At 51.2% G+C, this 22,735-nt stretch overlaps 1 protein-coding gene across 16 annotated transcripts in view; it reads right to left on the reverse strand.

Moving 5' to 3' along the window:
* The window catches only part of Ank1 (ankyrin 1), a 185,563-nt gene that overhangs the window by 29,508 nt on the left and 133,320 nt on the right, over window positions 1-22,735 (reverse strand). For 10 of the 16 annotated variants that reach the window (XM_087900898.1, XM_087900893.1, XM_087900891.1 and 7 more), the window contains 22 exons: window positions 22,024-22,122; window positions 21,335-21,433; window positions 17,281-17,478; window positions 14,637-14,735; window positions 12,698-12,796; window positions 12,382-12,480; window positions 11,333-11,425; window positions 10,872-10,944; window positions 10,189-10,212; window positions 9,094-9,190; window positions 8,707-8,785; window positions 7,205-7,302; window positions 6,897-7,121; window positions 6,210-6,364; window positions 5,599-5,810; window positions 4,994-5,198; window positions 4,618-4,714; window positions 4,229-4,457; window positions 1,923-2,048; window positions 1,678-1,797; window positions 454-532; window positions 129-203 (listed from right to left, as the gene is read on the reverse strand). In XM_087900898.1, the coding sequence (XP_087757024.1) occupies window positions 129-203; window positions 454-532; window positions 1,678-1,797; window positions 1,923-2,048; window positions 4,229-4,457; window positions 4,618-4,714; window positions 4,994-5,198; window positions 5,599-5,810; window positions 6,210-6,364; window positions 6,897-7,121; window positions 7,205-7,302; window positions 8,707-8,785; window positions 9,094-9,190; window positions 10,189-10,212; window positions 10,872-10,944; window positions 11,333-11,425; window positions 12,382-12,480; window positions 12,698-12,796; window positions 14,637-14,735; window positions 17,281-17,478; window positions 21,335-21,433; window positions 22,024-22,122 (2,680 nt within the window). The remainder of the gene's footprint in view (window positions 1-128; window positions 204-453; window positions 533-1,677; window positions 1,798-1,922; window positions 2,049-4,228; window positions 4,458-4,617; window positions 4,715-4,993; window positions 5,199-5,598; window positions 5,811-6,209; window positions 6,365-6,896; window positions 7,122-7,204; window positions 7,303-8,706; window positions 8,786-9,093; window positions 9,191-10,188; window positions 10,213-10,871; window positions 10,945-11,332; window positions 11,426-12,381; window positions 12,481-12,697; window positions 12,797-14,636; window positions 14,736-17,280; window positions 17,479-21,334; window positions 21,434-22,023; window positions 22,123-22,735) is intronic. The other 6 variants (XM_087900894.1, XM_087900897.1, XM_087900896.1 and 3 more) reach the window with 1 other exon arrangement.

A 22,735-nucleotide genomic window follows, 5' to 3' on the forward strand; every position in this document is an offset into this window, starting at 1 on the left:
AAAATGGGTGCACAACGGGTCATGAAGCGAGGGCTGGACACCCTTCACCCTGGCTCACCCAGGAGGAAGGGTCATGTGGTTAGGTAGGTGAGGGTTTTTCTTCTTTCTGTCCGCATTCCCTGACTCACCCGCCCAGCTGAGGCCGAGGTGCTCCGTGATGACAGCCATCTTCATATCTGCACGGTCTGTGTCACTGGCAAAACCTGGGAAGATTCATTGGATTGCAGTTAGCATGGATGAGGTGGGCGTGTGGTCCTTACAGAAGGCTGCTCAGGTTACACGGGACCTTCAGATTACACTGTCAGGTAGAGACCTAAGGGGAGGGCTTTGTCTGCTGCAGACAAAACAAGATGAATGGACACCAGGACAGTCCTTGACAGACTGCCTTGATGGGACCGCGTCTGCATTCTTATAAGAGCAAGCATATTGGGGTGCTAGGTGAGGGGTTCTTACCCAGCCGGGACTCGCTGAGAATGCTATATCGAAGGGAAAGGGGCGTCAGGGTCCTCCTCCTGTCTTCTGCTCCACTACCCTGCAGAAGACAAAGAAACGATACCATGGATTTTGGGTGTACTCCCTCTTAAAGAAGCTGATACAAGCTCTCATATTTTGGTGAAGGGGCACAGTAGTCCATGGCCTGAGAGAGAAAATGCGTGGAAGGAGGTGGGAGTGAAGGGAGGCTGTGATACTCAAATACTTCATGAATAATATAGATAATGGCAGACCCAGGGTCATTATTATGTGAGTGGCTCTATTCCATACACACGGTCATCTGTGAAGCAGGTAGGTACAATTCTAGCTTCGATTTCATTGGTGAGGAAACTGGTGTAGAGAGTAACTTGTAGAAGATCTCCCATTAGAGACAAATTTTGAATTCAAACTCAGCTTTTCCCTCCGGATTCTCTTTTGTTCAATGGCTCATTTCTGACTCACCCTGGCCTAAGGTTTAACAGCAGGGCCTGTTTGTAGGCACTGGCAACTCCATTTGAGAGAGAAATAGGTTCATTTCTCTCATCCCCAGAAAGAAAAGAAAAATCGAGCCACATTTTTGAAGGTGACCTTCTTTCTCTTCTAGGTGTCCACAGAAGGCTAATGCCTCATACAACAGCACAGCAGCACTGACAGAAACAAGGAGACATCCTGAGGGTGGAGTTGCTCCGAAGGTCCAATATGCACCATGATGCTTTTTTACGGATCAGAAAGAGTCCATTGGTCCAGACTCCTTGATTGAGCATGGAAACGTGGGTTTTGTCAGTGGCTGGGGACACCAGGGTCCCCTTGTTTGAGGGGAAAGACGGGCAAATAAATGGAAAAGAAACTTAACAACTTCTGTCTATGAGTAACTGATCTTGGACAAGTCCACTTTCAGCTGTAAGTACCAGAGGCCTCAAGAACAGCAGGGGGCACTGTCTTCCATGTTCTAGGGAGGCTGGATGTCCATATGAACAGTTCTACCGGTGCCTGGCCCTGACATCTGCTCTTCACATCACATGACTAAGCTTTTTGGACTTTCCAGGGAAGATTTCTCTCCGTAGTCACAAAACACACGTTCATAGCAGAGCAAGAACCCTGGAGAGCCCGGGGATTAAAGTTGGCGCTTCAGAACGAAGACAGAAGCCCTTTGGATGTACGCGTGTTCTGGGAGCTTTGGAAGGACACTGGTGGGTGGCAGCTCACCTTGGTGCAGGGCGGCATGGTGATATTCAGGTGGCAGAGGATGTGCTGTGTGTCCTCGTACTTCATCGCCTTCCGCAGGAATGACAAGAACCCTCCCGGTTCACGACTGCTGTCCCTCACCTAGATTCAATTACACATAGGGAGCTTTAGCAGGACCCTTTATGCCTCTAGACTGGTGTTCTCAGGGCTTCCTGCCACCCAAACTCCTAGACCAAGGAAAGAGGGTGGCCATAGGAGGCCAGCACCTTCACAGGGATGGCCAAACGGTTCTCTCGAAATGACTGGAAGTGGAAACTTCGTTGTTGGGTTGTTTTCTTGACAGGCACCAAGTTCCCAGAGAGTTCTGCAAATAGAGGCATTCCTTCCAGAACCTACAGGAAAAGAAAAGCATGCTGAACTCCTGTGGACAAGTCTGTAAGTTTCTGTGTTTCCCTCCCCCAAACTGTCCCTCTCAGAGGCTGAGGATGGGTTATGAGAAACCTCGCCGCTCATTTAGGGAAAATGTCATAAATAAGCTGTGCTCTCTTGATGCAGACTTGAGATGAAGATGTTTCTAAGAACTCAGTGGCCTGTCAGGACTGTAGAGCATGCCGTCTGGGAAAAGCCCTGGTCTACTCTTAGGTCTATCTGAAGATATTTTGTTTGTGAGAGGTGCCAAAAAGGCTACAAATGTCTCACATGTAAGGACTCCTTCTATGGGCATCACAGCTTCAGCTGAGATGTTCTCATGATCATATCTGGCAGCCGAGGACGCTGAGGCCCATAGACCAGTGAGTGCCAGGGCTGCATCAGCACCAGGCATACCTATGTCTCGGCCCTGGACTTCTGATCCCAAGTCAGCCCTCGGAGTTGACTCCTTTGTCAACTTGAGACAAGCCAGAGTCATGTGAGAAGAGGAAACCCCAATTAAGAAAAGTCTCGAGGGGGCTGGAGAGATGGCTCAGAGGTTAAGAGCATTGCCTGCTCTTCCAAAGGTTCTGAGTTCAATTCCCAGCAACCACATGGTGGCTCACAACCATCTGTAATGGGGTCTGGTGCCCTCTTCTGGCCTGCAGGCATACACACAGACAGAATATTGTATACATAATAAATAAATAAATATTTAAAAAAAATAAAGTAGATAGATTCATGGGAAAACTCTCAGACTATTGGAACTTATCCCAGAGGAAATAGAGAATCTGAACAGACTTGCAACAAATAAAAATTTAGAAAAAAAAGTCTCGAAAAACCAAAAAAAAAAAGGAAAAATAAAGGTCCCCCCACCAGACTAGCCTGTGGGTAAACCTGCAGCACCTTTTCTTGATTGATGATTGACGTGAGACGGTCCAGCTTACTATGGGCAGTGCCACTCGGCAAGGTGGCCCTAGGTTATATATATAAAAGCAGGCTGAGCAAGCCACGAGGGGCAAGTCAGTAAGCAATGTTCCTCTATGGTTTCTGCTTCAGTTCCTGCCTCTAAGTTCCTGACCTGAGTTCTTGCCCTGACTTTGTCCCACAACAGGCCGTGATATAGTGATGAACTATAAACTGAAATAAGCCCTTCCCTCCCCCTAAGCTGCCTTTGGTCATGGTGTTTTATCACAGCAATAGAAATCCCAAATATGACATCAGCTTTCCCAGGTAAGTCCAGCTAAGATTCAGAGGTCAGACCCTCAGATCGTCCCTAGCTTATTATATAAACATGAGAGAGATTCTTGGGATTGGTAATAATTTATAATTGATAACAATATATAATTAATATAACTAAATTATTGGTAATAATTTACCAACTAATAATTGGTAAAAACTCAATTTCAATCCTCTCACCTTTTAACCACATAGTCTCTGCTCTCCTAGATGCTACCATGTACCAGGGCTGCTGGTAGAAACAGGGAGCTTGGGTCAAATCCTACAGCTACTGTCTCTGCAACTTGAGTGTGACTTTAACCCTCTCTCCCAATCTTGGCTTCCCACTGGGTACACTGGGGTAATGAAGTTGCCCACAGTTAAGAGAATTAAACCCTATCTTATAAGTTAGGTACTTTAAGAAAAAAAAGATTTCAAAAAAATCGGGTGTGTGTGGGGAGAGAGAGAGAGAGAGAGACAGAGAGAGAGAGAGAGAGCGCGAGAGAGCGCACACCACATGCATGCAGGTGCCCATAGAGGCCAGAAGAGGGCACTGGATCTCCTGGAACTAGAGTTACAGGCAGTTATGAGCTATCTGACATGGGTGCTGGGAACTGAACCCAGGTCCTCTGCAAGGGCAGTAAGTGCTCCTAACTGCCGAGCCAGCTCTCCAGTCTTGCAAGTTACTTACAAGTGTGACAGATTCACGTGAACTCCTGCCAATGTCAATTCTTATTAGACACGCCCCTGAGATGCCTGTGGTGGTGGCCCTCATGTTCGTCATGACTTATCTAAGATGATTCTTGGGGAGCTGAAGCAATATGTCCTAATGGTCCCTACAACTTCAGAGGGAAGGCATCCTGAGCCAGGAGCAGCCACCAGAGCCACCTTAACCCAGAGTTTCATTTCCTCCCAGGGCTGCGGTGGGGCCAGCCGGGAGCCATACCTCTATGTCCCTGCTCCGGGCCACCTCCACAAAGTTCTCATGCTGTTCCAGGGTCTTGTCCATCTTGTCATCTGTCATGCAGTAGCAGCGTAGCCGTCCTTCCCGCGGGTCATTCATCTTGGCAAAAATGACGAACTTGGCCATGTAGGGGACCGCCGTGAGCTCTTTGTACAGCAGAGTGGCAAAGTGCACGGCCTCTGCGGTCCGAGGACAGTCCGACAGCCAAAACCTAAAAGGAGAGCAGTGAGCAGGGCCGCGCCGCAGCAGCGGAGCCCTGCCAGGTGGGGGAAGCGGCAGAGGACTCTGAAGCCCAACCTGGGAGAGTGGGCCAGGCCATGAGGGTGGCTCCTTGCAGCCCCCATGCTGGGCTAGGAAGGGCCGCGTCGTACCTGGCGGACACATTGGTGGTAAAGTTGGCACACTCGTTGGCGTACACAAGCTTGGTTGTTCCCGTTATATCTTCCCACTGGGCTTGGTCAGTTCCACCTGCAACAGCAGCAATAGCCGGGCTGGGGAGATGCTTTCTATTCATAAGCAGGGAGTTTAGCAACGGGCTAAGCCAAAAATGGAACATCCGGAGGGGATCCTTGGTCTACTACTCTATCTCCCCATGCTGTGCTGAGGACTTATACACAGGTCATTTTCCTCTCATCCCCAGGGACGCCGTAAGAGCCCAATGCAGTTGCTGGCTTTATCTCTGCACCGCCCAGTGCGTGCCCTAACCCAGCCGCTGCCAAGGAAGCGGGCACCACGAGCAACACTCACCAATGACACTGCACAGGAGGCGCAGGCTGGTGGTGTCTCCCTCCCCGCTGTCTCTCGGGTTGTCAGTCCAGGAGGGAGGGAGTGGGATCCGAAGCCCAATGGGGCGGTGGAACTTCCGGCGCCTCGGCTCAACAGTGACAATGGGGCTGAAGGTGGCCTGGTTGCCGAGGAGCTTGGTCACCAGCTCGTCTGGGACAGGCTGGGCCTGTGAAGTGCCAAAGACAGAGGGCTCAGCTCCAGGCAAGTCAGGTAGGGTCAGCCGGGTGCCCTCAAAGTTCAGGTGAGGAGGTGACCATCCCCCCGGGGCTCCCCCATATACTTTGATGAAATGGTGTCCCCTAGGCCTGACCCCATGACTGAGTGTCTTTCTGAACCTTTTTTCTATCTCCCACTCCATGTTTTTCCTCTGCACTTTGGCCCACTTTAGGCCTTCTGTGGAATCCTTCCTGGGGGACACAGCTGGTCACACTCAGTGGCCAGGCTGGACTGTCTACAACTCTTTAGGAAACACATGGTCACCGCTCCCTCCCAGAGTTCCTTAAGCGCCTTCTCCTGGGCCTGACCTCCATGTAGTCTTAGGAACTGACAGAAAGGGGCCATGTCACCTGTAGAGCCAGCTTCACTTTCTTGGTGACAGCATTTTCAGGGAACGTGGCCTGTACCATGGGCACCAGCTTGCTTCGCAGGGAGCCCCCTTCGGGACCGATGGTGTCATAGTCCTGGCAGAGCCGGGACATGATCACAAAGTACAGGGGGAAGTCGGTGGTGATGATGCGGCAAACACGCTTCTTTTCCAGCTCCTCCAAGCTCCCCAGCTCTGGAACCACAGGTTGCCTCAGGATGAGCCATGACTGAGGTGCCAGGGTCTCTATATCCTGGACACATACCCTCCCTAGGGGCTTGGCAGGGAGGTGGCCTAGAAGACTCTGGCTGAGCCATGACTGTGGTCCCAGGGTTTCCCTAGTGGCTTGGCAGGGAGGTGGCCGGGAAGCATCTGAACCCAGAGGCCCAGTAGAAGAGGCACTGCGCACAGGGGTGGGGGGCACTATGCCTACTCACACATCCTGGGAATCCAGCACTTGGTCAGAAGGACCATTCCCTGCCTCTCTTAGCCTCCCACACTCCCGGCAGTGCTGACAGACCAACCCGAGTGTGCAACCCCAGATCCCATGTTCCTAAAGCAGGAAATCCAACTGAAACTCGAGGGCCCCTTTACCTTCGTCCATGCCGTTAAGGATCTGGTCCAGATAGCTTTCTCCATAGCGACTCTTATGCTCCTTCCACACAGAGCCATTCTCACTCCTCAGAACCACCAGTTCACGGTCCCCACGGCCATGCGAGGCGAAATGGGGGATCTCCACGATCACGGGGCTAAGGTAGAACACAGCAAACAGTGGGAAGGTGTTTAGAGGAGGCCGGATGCCTGGACACAGGGGAATGGCAGTGGGCCCTGCTCACAGCCTGCGAGGAGAAGGACCTACTGGCCAGCGGTGGGGAGGAACAGAACTGTCCTGGGCCACTGAGACAGAGCGCCGGGGACCCCAGTGGGCTTCAGGCGGGTGAGAAATAAAGAACCTGTGGTTCATTCTTCTCAAGGGCCTGGGGACCCTCTGTGGGGAATGCCTTCCAGATGAGCATTCTGGTGCTCATTTGAATAAACCCTAGGCCCCCAAATAGCCAAATTTCCTCTGTTCTCCTCTCTAGTATCCCAGTGCTTTTGAGAGTAGCCTTCTTCTCTAGAGCCACAAACTGCTTCATGGGCCCAAGAGGGGCAGGCAAGCCCGTTTGTCACCACAGGAAAGAAATGAGATGCTGGGCGCTGCCCAGGTAGGGTGGTCCTTCAGTCTCAGCTGAAGTGGCAGGAGCTGGTTGGGGACACATTCACCAGGACGGCATGTCTCACCTAAGGAACTGGGCCCCCGTAGGTCCCAGTGCAATGATCCTGCTGGCCAGGCCCTCCTCCTCAGCCAGTGGGGGTGGTGTGCTCAGCTTCTGAGGCTTGACCAGGCGGCAGGTGATGCGCGTGGGTGCCGCACACGTCCGGGGAGGGATCACTACCCTCAGGCCATTATGACGACTTCCTCTCATGGATCCTCCCCGGGCATCTACCATGAAGCTCACCAGAAACCTAGAGGCACAGGTAGATCATGACTGGGCTGGCTTCCTTCTCAAGGGCAGGAAAAGTGGGTCCCAGATTGGTACAACACTCACCCTGTGTGGACGGGGCTGGCCACGGGGCTAATGTTGTCTGAGGTCTCTGTGGCTGGGCTACTGGGGATGAGGGAATCCTCATCGTATTCTTTGGATCCCTGCAGAAAAGCAGAAAGCCTCTGGTCTCCTGTCTTACCCTTAGTTTACACAAACATGTGCCCAGGTCCCTGAGCTCATCTGGGAGAAACCGGTTCCACGAAATGAACTCTGATCCCTTTAGACTCTCTCCTTGCTCCTGCTCGATGCACAAATTGCTCACCCATCTGCCCTTCTCTCCTGCCATTCCCCCACTCATGCTTTCTTCTCCAGGACTGGTTCTAGATCCTGAACCATCGCCTCATGGCTACTTGCCCTAGTGGCACTGTGTGAGGGAGGAATCTGTGAGGGGAGTCCATCAGGCTGCGGGGCTTCCCATTCCTCCCTGGTGGAAGGAGACTATTCATTGCCTTACAGAAACCCATGTATCTAAGTCCACACTCAGAGTTGACCGCAGCCCTGTCATAGGAGACAATTAAACCCAACTGCGTATGTGGAGCCCTAGATGGGCAATTAGTATAGTACATTATGGTGTACACCTCTGACTGGGTTTCTGACTTAAGCAAAGATGTGGAAAGAGATGTTGGGGCTCTGTTTACTCTGTTTAGTACATGCAAAGCCCTGGGTTCTCTCCGTGTGTGTGTGTGTGTGTGTGTGTGTGTGTGTGCATGTGTGAAGAGAATGGGATGGTTACAATACAAGACTCATTCAGGTCCCCTTCATCCTGTTCCTGCTGCTGTGACACAGGGACAACGTCACAGTGGTACCAAGGTGCCATCTGACTACCTCTCAGACTCATGACAACACCAATGCTGTATTGTGCTGATACCCGAGTGTATTTTCAGATTCATAACGCTTTGTGGAGGGGGGAGGGGATTCAGCCTCCCTTGGCAGTCAGGCCTTGACATGGCCAGCTTTCAACGCATCGACTCTTCCACCTCCCTAGGAAATGGTCTTGGAAGGTGCCAATGGACTACCTAAACTGTTTGAAATCATCCTCCACCTCTATCTACCTTTCTGGACAAATTCACATGGAAGGCAAGGAAGGCACAAACCAGGGTACTGTCAGGAATAACGGTTATGCGGAGAACAGTGGTTCAATACCCCTCTGTCAGTGTTGGGGTCCCTAGCTTCTATGATCAAATGGGGGAAGAGGAGGGAAGACAGTCGCCCCTTCTGCAGAGAGGAAGCTGACATTTGTGCATCGCAGAGAAGGCTTCCTTCCTGCTCCCACAGCTGGCCAGCCTGAGTATCTTCCAGCACGTTATGATGGTGTTTCTCACACTTGAAGCCCTCTGAGGCTCCCGGAACTCACAGTGGCCATAATGAGTATGTCAGCTGTACTAGGCTCTACAGGACATATGACTCGGAACCATGGTTCTGAAGGTGTGAGCTTCTCTACTTCAGCTCCCACTGTCCCTAGGTCATAGGAACACAATCACGGGAAGAGACAAGGAGTCCCTTACCTGTTCCATGTCTTCAGATCGGATGATCACAGTCTCAGGGGTGACACAGGGGATCCTTGGGATGGCTGGAGATTCCACCCTATGAATCAGGGACATTAGACAATCAAGGAGCAGAACAATTGATGCAGGCCCCTCCGTCACTCCTGAGAGACTTAAGTGACAAACCTCAGCCCATCTGTAATGACCTGACTGGTTCACCCCTCACCTCTCACGTGATAAAATGACTCTCCTATCTACAAACTGACCCACATCGTCCCTGCACCTTGAAGCTTCTCCCTCCCCAGGCACGCCCAAGCCTGGCCTTCACCTCCATCTCTACTCTGAGTCCCAGAGTGGTTCCTGGCTATCCACAGCATGATCCTCCCGCCCACACTGGGCCCATCTTACACTTGGTCTAGCTTCGGCACAAAATCCAACAGCTCTTTCTCCTCACCCACGTCCCGGGAGTCCCGCCTCTCTGCCTTGGAGCCAACAAGTTCTTCACCTGAAAACCAGGAGCTCAAGTGAGTGACAGGCTGGAGACAAGACATCGCCTTTGTTCCTAGCAAGCACTTCTCCTAGTTCACCTCCTAACGTCTGCTCAAAAGTGGAGGGCAGGGTTGGTTTCTGGTACCCCAAGGAGCCTGTTAGCCATGGAGATGACCAGTCCTATTCTTCCAGCACTAGAGCCCAGGGCGGGCCAGTTCCTAGTCCCTGTGTGCACCCATCAGCTTTTTGTAGGGTGGACAACCATACAGTCAGGAAGAGGTTTTTTTTCCCCCTTTGATAAGGTCCCCACTACACAGCAGCTCTTTCAGAGCGTAAAATGGCGCCACAAAAAGTCACCACTACAGACATTTCTTTCTTTTTCCTTTTTGAGACACTTTCTCTGTATAGATCTGGCTGTTCCAGAACCGGGCTGACCTTGAACTCAAGGATCTGCCTGTCTCTGCCTGCTGAAGACTGGGATTAAAAGCATGAGCCATCACACACAGCTTAGATTATAGCTATTTCTAATCTGCCATTACAGAGGGGGAACCAGCACAGTGCTCGAACCTTTTCACTCAAGGTTGGGGCATGCTTTTGTTACTGAAGCCCCTTTATTTCCCATCATTATTTCCTCATCTTGGAATTGTTATTTGTAATTCCAAATCGCATAAAGAGGATCCAGCTCCCTGCACCCATTCCCCTCTTCTTGGCCCGACTGGAGGAGCAGCCTGGGCTCTGGGGCCCATATGACTATCGCCCTGCGGGAGGAGCCCGGCCCTGTGACCTGGAGCCGACAGGATGGGGGTGTGACTGTTCATGCAGGATGAGCACAGACACGGAGGCATGGGCACAGAGACAGAGGTGATATCATGGTGTGCATGTCCTGTTTAGTCAGCTCCGGGCCCTGCAGGCCACGGAGGATGCAAAGCAGGCATGGGTTAGTGAGGACTTGTGTGCTTATGACGGAATGTGCTCTGGTGAAAAAGACCACAGGGAACAGAAAGCATTTCATACCCATTATAGTTATCTGAGCAGTTCCTGGAAGGCAAAGAAGAGCCAAGTTGAAGGAATGACAGCATCGGACCCGGTAAAGCGAGAGGCGTGTGCTATAACTGTCTAGCTGACTGTCACATGACTACCGAACTCCAGACAGAAGGGGCCAGAGAGCAGGCCCAACCCCGCTATTCTGCATTTCCTCAATTCTGTGAAATACTTGGGGGACGGGAGATGGGGAAAATACCCTGGCGATCACGAAGTTGAAACCTTTGTTCCCCCAGTGACGACGGAGGACTCCAAACTTTCCGCCCCACCACACTGTCAGAGGGCAGCTGACCAAGATGTGTTCTCTTCTTAAACAAGCAGCCTTGTCATTTATGGAGGGTCAAGGAAAGCAGCAGCCAGATGTTGCTGCAGCTACCACCAGCTCTTAGAGCAGAGATGAATAGATCCATCCTTGACCAAATGCGGGAACTGGCTCGCAGATAAAGACTTGAGATCTAAAATATTAACCTCTAAATTCTCAATCTTCCTTCACCCAGGATCATTTGAAAGGAGTTATTCTGTCAGCAGACAATGTTTGTAAGAAGCGGGTGTCCCTAGTTTCAGTGTGTGCTTGTACGTCCAGCCTGGATCTGTTCTGAGAGACACCAAGGGCAGCTTGTGAGGATCACGCCTGAGCTCATCACCAAAGACTTTACCTTCATCTTCAGACACATCCAGGATCTCATCCACGGTCTCCGGGTAGCTCATCCGATGCTTGTCGCTGACTAACTGGAAGGAGGAAGGGCAGGGGCTCAGACCCACTTGGAGTGCAGTATATTTGCTTTAGTCCAGCTATTGCCCCCAGATGAGCAGCCAGGAAAGGAGATGGAAAGATGTGCCTCCAAGGAAAGCCAGGCCTAGAAGGCATTTGATCTGGACGCCGAAGCCTGGCAGGATAACGCCAGACCTCAGATTGCCCGCCCTATTACCTCACCCCCTTCCTCAAACCCTTCCAATCCTTTGGGCACTAGGTGGCAGTATTGCCCCACTTGTAGAGAGTAGCGACTACCAGGTGGGTGGCATTGACTTTGGGTAGTAACCCTCAGGGTTCACAGCTGTAACTGGGGTTAGGTGAGGCCGGGCTCCTCGCGGGGGGGGGGGGGAGGGACAGACATACCACTACACTGGTTTCATCCGTGACCACCTTGAGCACGTCGGTTACAGAGATATAGCCCAACCGCTTGGCTATTGCCAGAGGTGTGGTTCCATTCTAGGACAGAGGGAAAGCAGACAGGGTGTCAGAGGGGAGAGCCTATCTCTTGCACACAGACCAGGTTTGCTTGGATTCTTCAGAAGGGCCTGAGTGGACAGGCTGGGCCTTAGAGCTAAGATCTATGTACAAGTCTATGATCCTGGAGGCCACAGAGATGAGACAGGAAGGCAGGAAGGCAAGCAGGGCACACTGTAAGCCCTCAGTGTTCAGAAGATGCCCTCGACACGAGACAAGGCAGGTAAGCACTGCTGGGAGAAGCCAGCCAGCAGCAGGGCAGTGTTCCCACACCCTTTCTTCAGCTGTCAGTCACTGAGTGTTATGATAGCGAACAGCAGTCCTGAACTGTTTAGTTAACTAATTACAACAGTCAGAATCCACAAATTCCCCAAATGGGACAGGGGCACACTTCAGTACATCGATTTTGACGGAAAGACTTAGGAGAAAACTGCAAAGCCTTGAAACATTTATTCTCTTTGACGGTCTTCTCTGCTTGCAGAACATGCCTGGGCCCCACATGACTTCGGCCCACCTGCAGTTACACCCTCAGCAAACACCTACAGCCAAGGGTTCACAACCTTCTGAGTTGGGAACAGCCATGCAGGTTAACCCTACAAACCCCACGATCAGGACAGGGAATTCATCCAGATGGACAATCGCCAAGGCTGCTAGGGGGGTCTTTGATGCCCAAAACCACTTAATTTTGCCTACTTATCCTATCCTTCCTGAAGGTAGCTTCGAACACGCCAGAAGGCGTGCCAGCAGGAACAGTTACACACCGGAGAGGAGGAGGTATGGTATTGGGAAGGATAACCGTATTCCCATGGCTAAGTTCTGGAGTATACAAGGCAGACACATTATGGTGCATAGCTCAGTCCAGACTCCAGAGAATCAGCAACCTGTATGGTTAGGGATGCTCCCCCAGCTGTGAGGAATGGCTTCAGGTGGGTACTCACCGAGCTGACCTCGTTTGGAGAAGCACCATTCTTCAGGAGCAACGTCACAATGTCTGTGTGTCCTTGCTGAGCTGCCTGGTGCAAGGGGCTGTATCCTAGCTATGAGGCAAGGCAGACATTTGGCAGGATCAGTTAGCCATTGGGGGGAAGAACGGTATACAAAGTTCAGAGTCCACCCTGCTAAAACTCTTCCCCCCACTTCCTTCTGTAGGTTCAAAGCTCGGGACGGAGCAGGGCCTGGAGTGGCTGTGGCTCCCTCCGAAGGGGGCACCTAGGAGCTGTCGGCTCAGGAGTTGAGTGTAAGGTGCCCCTGTACCTTGGTCTTGGCATTGACGTCTGCCTGGTGCTGCAGCAAGAACTTCACCAGCTTGATGTTTCCGTAATGGCTGGCCACGTGGAGTGGGGTGTAACCCATCTGAAAGGCAAGAGATGAACGTGGGCGGGGAGAAGTCATCTGGGCATCCCTAGCACCAGCGGAGGCTTCAAAGGCATTCTTCACAGAAGCAGCTGTTTAAGGGAGGGGAGGCAGCTACAGGGAAGGGCGAGCACTGTTGAGACGCGGTGTGCTAGTGTCGGTTAGGGAAGGGACAGGATTGGCGTCAGAGGAGGGAAGCTGAGATGTTGCCGAAGCCACCAGGCAGGCAGTCGGAAGACCGATAGGAACCCAGAAGAGGGGGTTAGGCTAAGAGTTGTTAGCCTTGGAAATGTCCAACGGCAGCTGACAGGAAGAAGCAGAGAGAGGACAGAGTGGGGACAAACGTCTGGGGCAGCACTTAGAAAAGCTGGGGTGGGGGTCGGAGAGAGCCACACCAGGATTCGAGAAGCGTTCTTTTTAGAAGGAGGGGCTGATGGGTCTGTGCCAGGAGGAGCTCTGGAAGGACAGACAGCCACGCACTGTCGGTGCTGACGTTCACAATGGCAGACTTGTTTCTTCTACTACAGGGGTGGAGCCCCACTGTATGCATCCAGATGCTAGGTGAACTACTAGAGTTTGTAGGAACTGACCATGGCCTAAAGTGAAGGGCCATGGTTAGTCGTGGGACTGTGAGCTGCAACGCAAATTTCCAAAGAATCTATCCTAGCAATGTCTACTTGTTTATCTTTGGTGGGGACGAACCCAGATCTCCCACGCACCAGCAGGTGGCCCCACGTTCTCCATGTTCAAACTCTGCTCCAATTCCCCTAGCTTACTTTGGTGTTATTCCCAAATGACTGACAAGTCAGGCCCTCTTTGGTCACACATGTCCTTAGGGAGACAGTGGACAAGTCTGGAGACCCTCTGACCACAGACCCTATGGGCCAGACCCTCATGTCCTGGGATGGCTTTGTAATGCATGAGGCAACTCTAATCTACAGAACAAGGTCCTTCAGGGAAGGACCCCAAAAGACTGAACTAGACCAAGGGCTTCACAGAAATCCTGCTGGAGCTGTAGGCAGCTCTTCTTGGGGTGTCTTCACCTCATGGCTAGTACATCTGTGGAACTGGGGTTCATGTGTGCGTGTTTCTGACGGTGCCACTCTGTTCCTTCTTTGGGGTTTTTTCAGGGCTGGGGACAGGACCCAGGGCCTTCCTTGCATGTGGCTAGGCAAACTCTCTGCCCTGAGTTGCATTCTCAGTCCCTGTCCTAACGAAAGGAACTAGGGTGTTCCTCTTCCATGCAGTTCCTTCTTCCACCAGCTGGAGGTGCTCTTTTCTCCCTCTGGGCTACCAGCTTCTTAGTCCCCGCCCCCTTTTATTACAACTGCTTCCTGTCACTGCAGCCATCTCCCCATGCTGCAAACGCCCAGAGCAGTGTGCCGCGTGCCACACGCGCGCACACACACACACACACACTTATCCTTACATCACAACACAGGGCTCTTTGCCACAGAGAGTTTGAAAGTCAAACTCCATTCAACACAATCTTGGCATCAAAGGGGCTGTACTTCCGAGTGACGCAGAGGAAGCCTGGGTACCCTCCACATGCTCACTGCACACATGTGACAGGACTTAACGTCATGTGCAAACACCCCTTCCAAGTTCTTATGATGAAACCTAAGGTCTCACAAGCTTTAAAAAAACAAGTGACCATGAATGCTGGTGTCTCCAGACTCCTTACCAGTCCCAGGAAAAGGCAGGAGGAGGTGTGAGGGAGTGTGAGGGGGTGGCCCGCGATGTTCTAAGGTGTGAGGGGGCCAATCCTGGTGGATTGTGACAGAGCATGCAGCTAAGGGAGGGAGCCATTACAGACGCGGGATGGGGTTGCCTGCCTTACCCGGGTGGTGGCATCCACTGTGACACCATGTTTGATCAGCACGTCAGCCACTGGAACGTGGCCCTCTTGTGCTACCAGGTGGAGGGGGGTGAGGCCACTCTGAAAAGAAACAGATGTACATCAGTTCTGAGGCAGGGAAGAATTCCAGGCTATTGTGACGGATCTGTGAGACTCGAAAGTCCAGGGCCTATGCAGCACCAGGTCAGCTATCCGACAGGTTATTTGGCAAAATTTTCCTATCCTGGGCCTCTAAGTCCTCACTGGAATGTCAGGTGACTAACGTAGGGAAGGGCCAGGCAGCTTATTCTATTAAGGTCCAACTGCTAATTGATGAGACTGTGACTTTGTACTTTTGCTAATCCTGGTAGCAAGCAGTCCTAACCAGCATGGAAACCATCCGGCATGGCTGAGTTCCAATGAAGCTTTATAGAACTAAGCGGTGGGCTGAGGCTGACCCGCAGACAACAGATTCGCTTAAGGAAGACTTTCAATTGTAAGAACTGTTATTTCTGGGGTAAAACTTTGGTGCCTCAGTTTCTTACTCTAGAAAATACAGGCTTCTACCAACTCATCTCGAGGGCAGAGCAGGGGGCATCTGAGAAAGCACCATCCACGTAAAATCACACTGCAGTTTCTGAGAGCATGCGGTACCACGGCCCTGCAGTCCACAGCAGTGTGAGGGGTGGACCCCTCTGGGAGTGGAAGGACCACATTTTTAGGCTTCTCATCAGCCTTCCCATGAGGATAGTGATGTGCAGGGTGTTGACTGCTATGTGGGAACTTGCACCAAATCTCTTGGGAAAGTCACCGTCCCTCTACTCCCTGTGCTGAATACATGGATCCAACTCTGACTCCCCATTGAATCCACTTATCTCTGTATTTCTCAGGCTGCCCAAGGTCTGGATCCTGTTTCCTAATCTAATCTGTTACTTTGTGGTCTTTTTTCTTAATTGGCGAGCTCCGATCATTAATATTGAGAGTTATTAATGAGCAGTAGCTATTGATCCTGTTATTTGTTGTTATGATGTGGGTCCTCCAACCTGGTCTTTTGATTTGCTGGTCTGGGATTATTTGTTCCTTATATTTGTTTGTGTTGTTCCAAGAATCTGCAGGCTACAGAATGGGAAAATATCTTAACTAATAATACATCTGCTACAGGGTTAATATCTAAAATATTGATATTAGAACTAAAGAACTAAAAGAAGAAAGAACTAAAAAAAACTTGGACATCAAAAAAAAAACAAATGAAATTCACAAAGATGAAACAGAAATGACTGAGAAACACTTAGGGTGAGGGTTAGGGTTAGGGTTAGGGTGAGGGTGAGGGTTAGGGTGAGGGTTAGGGTGAGGGTTAGGGCTCAGCATTCCTAGCCATCAGGGAAATGCAAAATCAAAACCACTTTGAGATTTCATCTTACACCTATCAGAACGGCCAAGATCCATAAAACAAACGACAGCTCATGCTGGTGAGGATGTAGGGTAAGGTGAACACTCCACCACTGCCGGTGGAAGTGCACATTTATACAGCCACCATGGAAATCAGCGTGACCATTCCTTGGGAAACTGGGAGTCGATCTTTCTCAAAATCCAGCTATACCACTCTTGAGCATACACCCAAAGGACTCTACATCTGACTACAGAGGATCTTTCTTAGCCATGTCCATTGCTGCTTTTCTCCCAACAGCCAGAAACTGAAAACAGCATAGATACCCAAACAGATGAGCGGATAATGAAAATGGGGTACATTTATACAGCCGAATATGACTCAGCTGTTAAAAAATGAAATCATGGAATTCACAAGTAAATGGAGGAAGTTAGAAAAAAATCATCCTGAATGAAGTAACTCAGACCCTAAAAGACAAATATTGTATATATTCTTTTGTATGCATCTTAGCTTTTAAGCCTTCAATAGCCATGCTACTACAGTCTGTACAAGCACAGAGATTATGGAGAGAGTAAGGAGGTAGGGAGGGGGAGGATCTCCCAAGGAAAGGAAAATAGAATAGTTATGGAAAGACAGGGAGACAAGGATGGAAGAATTAAGGCCAGAGGGGGCGGAGGGCGTGGGATAAGGGAGGGACAACTAACACTAAGGGCTACTTGAAGGGTCATATGGAAACACACGATGGTAAAAGCTTCTTAAAATATATACATATATGAGAGAAGTCTAAATGAAGTCACCAGATAATGGAGGAGATGAAACCCCAGCTAGATACCATTCATCACCAAGTGAGATCTCCACCGCCAGGAATGGATGACAGCTAGTTGAGGTTGAGTTGTTGTCCAAAGGGGCTCTATTTAAACCCCCCCCCCCCCCCGCAAACAACTTGGGCTATTGCCAAAGCTATTGGCAACATCTTCAGAACCAAATTATGCAATGAACTCCTGAATGTAGATGATACTCACTCTGGGCTTCCATGGTGGCCTTCCTGAAGATGCTCAAATGGGCAGAGAAAGGCAGAATGGCACAGGAAGGCTTCAAAGCCTCAGGGTCCCAGTCTTACCAGTCAGCTATGGATTCGGTACGGCATTGAGAGAAAACTGACGTTGGGCTGTTACCCGGGATCCCACTCATAGGCCTCACGGAAAATCACATAAGCTGCTGCCTACATGGAAGCTACAGGGCAAACTCAGAGGGGCCTACCTTATTTCCCAGGTTGCCATTGGCTTGCTTTGAGAGAAGAAGGGCGACCATTTCTGTGTGGCCTTCTTGGGCAGCCAGGTGCAGCGGGGTCACGCCTTGGACAGACTCGGCATTTGCTGATCCTCCATACTGCAGCAGACTCCGGGCCACCTCTATCTGGTTCTGCTTGGCGGCAATGTGCAAAGGGGTGTAGCCATTCTGAAACAGAAGAAGGCACCTGAGACCTGTTCCACCCAACAGCCGAGGTAAGGACAGGAGAGCGCAGGGGGTGGGGTAGGCTCTGGCTCGCCCTCTGAGCAGGCATGTTAGATAGACGGACAAACACACAAACTGCTGGCTGGGAGCTAGATCGGCCGGCTCGCATCACCGGCAAACATCCGCACCCTGCTCACCAAGTGTGATGACCTACCATCTCGCTCAGAGGCCCTGCTGGGCAGGAAGCAACGTTACCAAGCAAAATCCAGATGCCAGCTTGAAGGTAGGGTAGGGAAGGGTTCAAGTTCCCTGTCTCCCTCCTGGCAGAAAGGACTCAAAGGCCCAAACGCTTCATACGGAAAAGAAACAGGGAACCACGTATGGCTGCACATGGCTGTAATCCCAACGTTCTGGAGGCTGGGGTAGGGTGAGCCTGAAGCCAAGCAGGGCCACATAGTGAAATCCTGTGTCAAATCAACAGAATGACTGGCTCTTGAGAGGCTCACATTTGCTCTTCAGTATGTATGACTATTCTTTTCTTTACTAGCACCCTAAAAGAAACCTTTCCTCACACAGTTTGGCCCCCGTGCTGTTCTTTGGGTCTGCTGGCAGGGGACTCAAGGATGTGGGGGGGACTAGGGAGTTCTATTCCTACTCCAAGTCATCTACGGCCCAGGGCAATATTTCATCTCGTAGATGATGTCCTTATATACAAGATCATTGAAAGTAGGGGAAATAGCTGCCTTGTTTATTAAGAAAAAGAAAGAAAGAAACCAATTCTGGATGGATCAAATGTAATTATGCACTCGCGAGAAAGGGCTTTCCAAAATGAAGACACAAGAACAGAGCAGTCATGGGTGGTGGTGACTTTGCCATGCACGGTTGGGCAAGAGGAAATGACAAGTGCTGGCCTTGCCAGTTAACTATGATGCTACCCTGTACCAGGGTCTCACGCTGGAGTCCAAGCTGGCCTGGAAATACAATACAGGCCAGGCAGGCCTCAAACTTGAGGTGGTTCAGCTGCCTCAGACTCTCAAGGGCTGGAAATACAGGTGTAAGCCACCACTTCTGGCTTTCATTTCATTTCTTTATGTAGTTTTGATAAAACGTTGTCAGTGGTTGGGTTTCTAGTATGAGTGAGCGCCTTCTACAGTAGACTGGTCGGTGACCTTGTTAGAAACTGCTTCTGGGATCTCTCTGAAGCATCAGAGTAAGGAAGTCAGGCACGGATTACTCCCTGCTGTGATGAAGCTCTCTCTGAGAGGGAGTGTGTGTTAACAGACAGCAAGCCCTAGGTTCTGTTGGCGTCTTGAACTGTGATGTGTGTGTATGATGTGTGTGTGTGTGTGTGTGTGTGTGTGTGTGTGTGTGTGTGTGATGCCCTTGAGACCTTGTTCAGCAGAATTAGATCCAGAAGGTCTAGACAGGGCTTGAGGGGCTGCCTTCCTAATCAGCTCCCAGGTGATGCTGAGGTTGCTGGCCTATGAACCACACTTCGAGCAGCCAGGCCCTGAAATACTCAGAGTGAAGGACTTCCAGGGCAGGACCCATGACCTCCAGGACCTATGCCCACTCAACCTTTCACAGGAGACCGTGACTGTGTGCAATGGTCTCCAGACATGTGTTTTCCCACACTGGCGAGTTAGCTTTCCTCCAGCTGTCTGTGGCCTTTCGCTAGTCACCCACCGTCTCACTGAGGGTCCACCAGCATTTCTGGTTGAGACGTCTTAGTGAAATAAGGACAGCCATTCAACTATAGCAAAGCAAGGCTTTTTAGGACTCCTCTTTTTTTCACCCCCAAGGCTCAGTCATTTGAGACATTTGCAGCACATCCACGGAGGTACCAGCAGGAGTCCCTGGTCACTTGGGCAGCTATGGGTATCTAACACACTGGCAGGAACAGACGTTGATTTGTCAGGGACAAGCTTGCCCTGGAGACGGCTAAACCTTCCAGGTCACCTTGGGTTAATGGAAGACATGAGTCACTGACCATCTCAGAGCATGGACCAAGCCATCAGAGTGACCCCCAAACCAGGACTAAAGGAATGGTGACCTTTTGCGGGTGACAAGAAGAAACAGCAACTAGGCCGGAGCTCCAGGGAGAGGTCAGACGGGGATCTATGTCAGTAAAAGGCTCCTTTTCCCAGGAAGCTCAGGGAAGGCATGCACACGGGAGGGAATCTGTTAGCATCAGACCGAGCAGGGGAGAGTTTGGTTTGGGTGCAAAGGGATTTACTGTGAAATTCTACAAAATTGCCAGACTACTTTGGGAACTATTTTTGCCATGGAAACAAACCCCATCTGTGCAGGCTTTGAGCTGCCTTTCGCTCTCTTTAAATATCATGAACCTGGCTCCAGCTCCGTTTATATAAGTGGGAATGAGGAGGAGGAGGAGGGGAGTCCGGCTTCTTATTTTTAGAAGCAGGAGTAAGTCAACATCTTAGCCGGCTGTGTGCTGCCTCTGCACAATGGCGTAGGGCCCGCTACCACCGGAGACAGGAGTAGGGGCGAAGCCTGAGGAGACAAGGGCTTCCTGAGGCATGCTGTGTCTGCGGAGGACGGGTGTTGGGAAAGGGGAGCATCATACTGAGAAGACAGAGCAAGGTAGAGTCATTCGGTCCCCTCCCCACTGGTGAATCTGGCGAGCGTAAGCTGAAGCACACAGCGACCCACCGACCCACCAAATGACTCTTTCCTTGGTGGGCAGCACTGGAGCTCCCCCTGTGTGACTGAATTCTGCCATACATCATTCTCAGGCTGCCCTGTCAGGAGGCGGGGCACCTGGTGCAGAGATCACGGGTGTCTCTTCTATGCAGGCCCTGACTCCGTTCCTGGTCAGTTTCATAGTGTTCTCTTGCCTCTTACAGATCCAATTTCCACCTCACCCCAGGGTACTCTGTTACCCCCAAAGGCTCCCCTGTCTTCTGGCTTATTTTTTAAATCCCCCCCATCCCATTCAGGGTCCCTCAGGGCCACAGAGTCCTGTAATTAGCAGTGTATTGCAGAACCCAGACGTGCTATCACTGCAGAACATGCAGGGGTTAAGCCCCCACCCTGGTCAGGGTCCCTCAGGGCCACAGAGTCCTATAATTAGCAATGTATTGCAGAACCCAGACGTGGTATCGCTTCAGAACATGCAGGAGTTAAAGTCCCCACTACAGTGGCTATATTCTGAAACAGAAATAAACTAGGGAGATCCTCACGCCCAGACGGGACTCTGGTCTTCAAGGCCCAGAGAGGAATGACCACTGCACCCAGCACCAGAACCTTGGAAAGAAGCATGGAACGAGACATTCCAGCAGGACACGGTCCCACTGAGGGAAAGCTCCGAGAACAAGGCTGTGGCCCCAGGAAACTCATCGCTAGACCTTTGACCATCAGTTTACAAAACACAGGTGACAGGTAGCTGGTGGGGGTGGGGACTCGGGGTGTGTAAACTGAATTCTACCATTGTGAGGGAACTTCTGACAGAACAGTGTTGCCACTTCCCATTCTATGAGCCCTCAGATGGCAGCCACGATGCTGCAGACAGTATTTGTGTAGGCGTTGTGACGTGTCTGTGTTTAGGAGTCAAACACAAAACATCTGGGGTCGCTTAAGATCAGCAGTTCTCAACCTGTGGGTCGTGACCCCATTGGGGGTGAAATGACCCTTCCCCAGGGGTCACATATCAGACATCCTGCATAGTGGACTTTTACAATGTGAGTCATAGCAGTAGCAAAATTACAGTTATGAAGTAGCAACGGAAATAAGTTTATGGTTGGGAGTCACCACAACATGAGGAACTGTATTGAAGGGTCACAGCATTAGGAAGGTTGGACACCACTGCCTAAGACAGGCGCTGGGAGAGGGATCTTACCCAGGCAGGGCTGTGCGGGGAGCCACCTCGGGGAAGTAGGAGCTTGACGATGTCCAGGTTGTTGTGATGGACGGCTACATGCAGCGGAGTCAAGCCGTTCTGCGGAGGGACAAAGCAGAGGGGAAGTGAACAGCTTCATTCCCGTGAGGGACCATGTAGACAACCCGGATCTGCTCTTCAGTCCTGGGTGCTTCTTTCACAAGGCAGCACCCATCCAGATCTGGGCTGGGTGTAGGTCAGGGGTGAAGCACTCGGCCAGCATGTGCAAGCCCCAGGAATTGTTTCATCACAACAAGAGTGAAAATCAATCTCGTACTTAAGGCTAGGGGGTAGCTCAATGGTAGAGAGCTGTTTAGCATATGCTCTAGTGCTGGGTCCCACCATTAATACTGTAGAAAAAGAAAAAATATTATCTGCCTAAAGCTAGTCTTGAAGGACAGCCACTGAAAGATGGCTCCAGCAGGCTCTAGGACCATTTCTTCGTCCCTGTTGGGGAGGTGGGCCACAAAATCAACACACATGTTCAGAGAGTACCAGGTACTTCTAACAGACGCAGACTTTGCTAGGACTGCCATCATAAAGACCATTCTCTATGGGAGGCTGCCCAGGCACGAGAGGTGCTTCCCAGTGGGGAAGTCTGTCCCTTCTTGCTTCTGCTAACCCAAGAGGAGAGGGAGGCTCCAACTCACCTTTCCTGCTGCGTTGGGATGTGCGTCATGTTCCAGAAGAAGCTCAGCCACCCGTACCTTCCCATACTTGGCAGCCACATGGAGAGGGGTAAATCCTTTCTGAGGAGAAACACAGGCCATCAGGACCCATGGGAGCCAATGCCACCAAAGGAAGGCACGGGTAGGACGCTTCCTGGGCTAACCAGCATCGGAATGCCTATGCGACAAAAGAACCTGAGCATTCTGGTCCCTGCAAGACGCTACATACAAGCCTCCCTGAGTACCACCAGGCCAGCTCTCATAGGAGAAACGAGAGGAAGCTGCCTGCGATGTTGTCAGTTGCTTGTTGACTGAGGGAGGCAGGGGCCGTCTCTTTGGTTTGCTCTCATTCCTCTGGAGACAGTCTTAATATGCGGGCCAGGCTGGCCTTGAACTCTAGATCCCTTTGCTTCATTCTCTGAAGTCCTGGATCACAGGCGTGTGTCACTCAGTCCATCAGGATCTTACCTAGTTAGTTAGTCCATTACCTGTTGCCACTCTGGGGGGTGAATTTGGGGCCTTGGGAGTGCCAGGCAAGCAGTCCTTGAGCCCTTTGGTCCTCCCTGTATCCTAGGAACCTAGAGCAGGTGTCTGGCAAGTTACAGGGGAAATAGAAGACACCTTGGTTGGTGCAGAGACCTGACTGGCTGTGCTCTTTCCGAGGAAGGAGAAGACTCATGGGCCTGCAGAGTCC

The sequence above is a fragment of the Myodes glareolus genome, chromosome 23 (genome assembly GCF_982192425.1).
Source record: "Myodes glareolus chromosome 23, mMyoGla1.1, whole genome shotgun sequence".
NCBI classification, from domain to species: Eukaryota; Metazoa; Chordata; class Mammalia; order Rodentia; family Cricetidae; genus Myodes; species Myodes glareolus.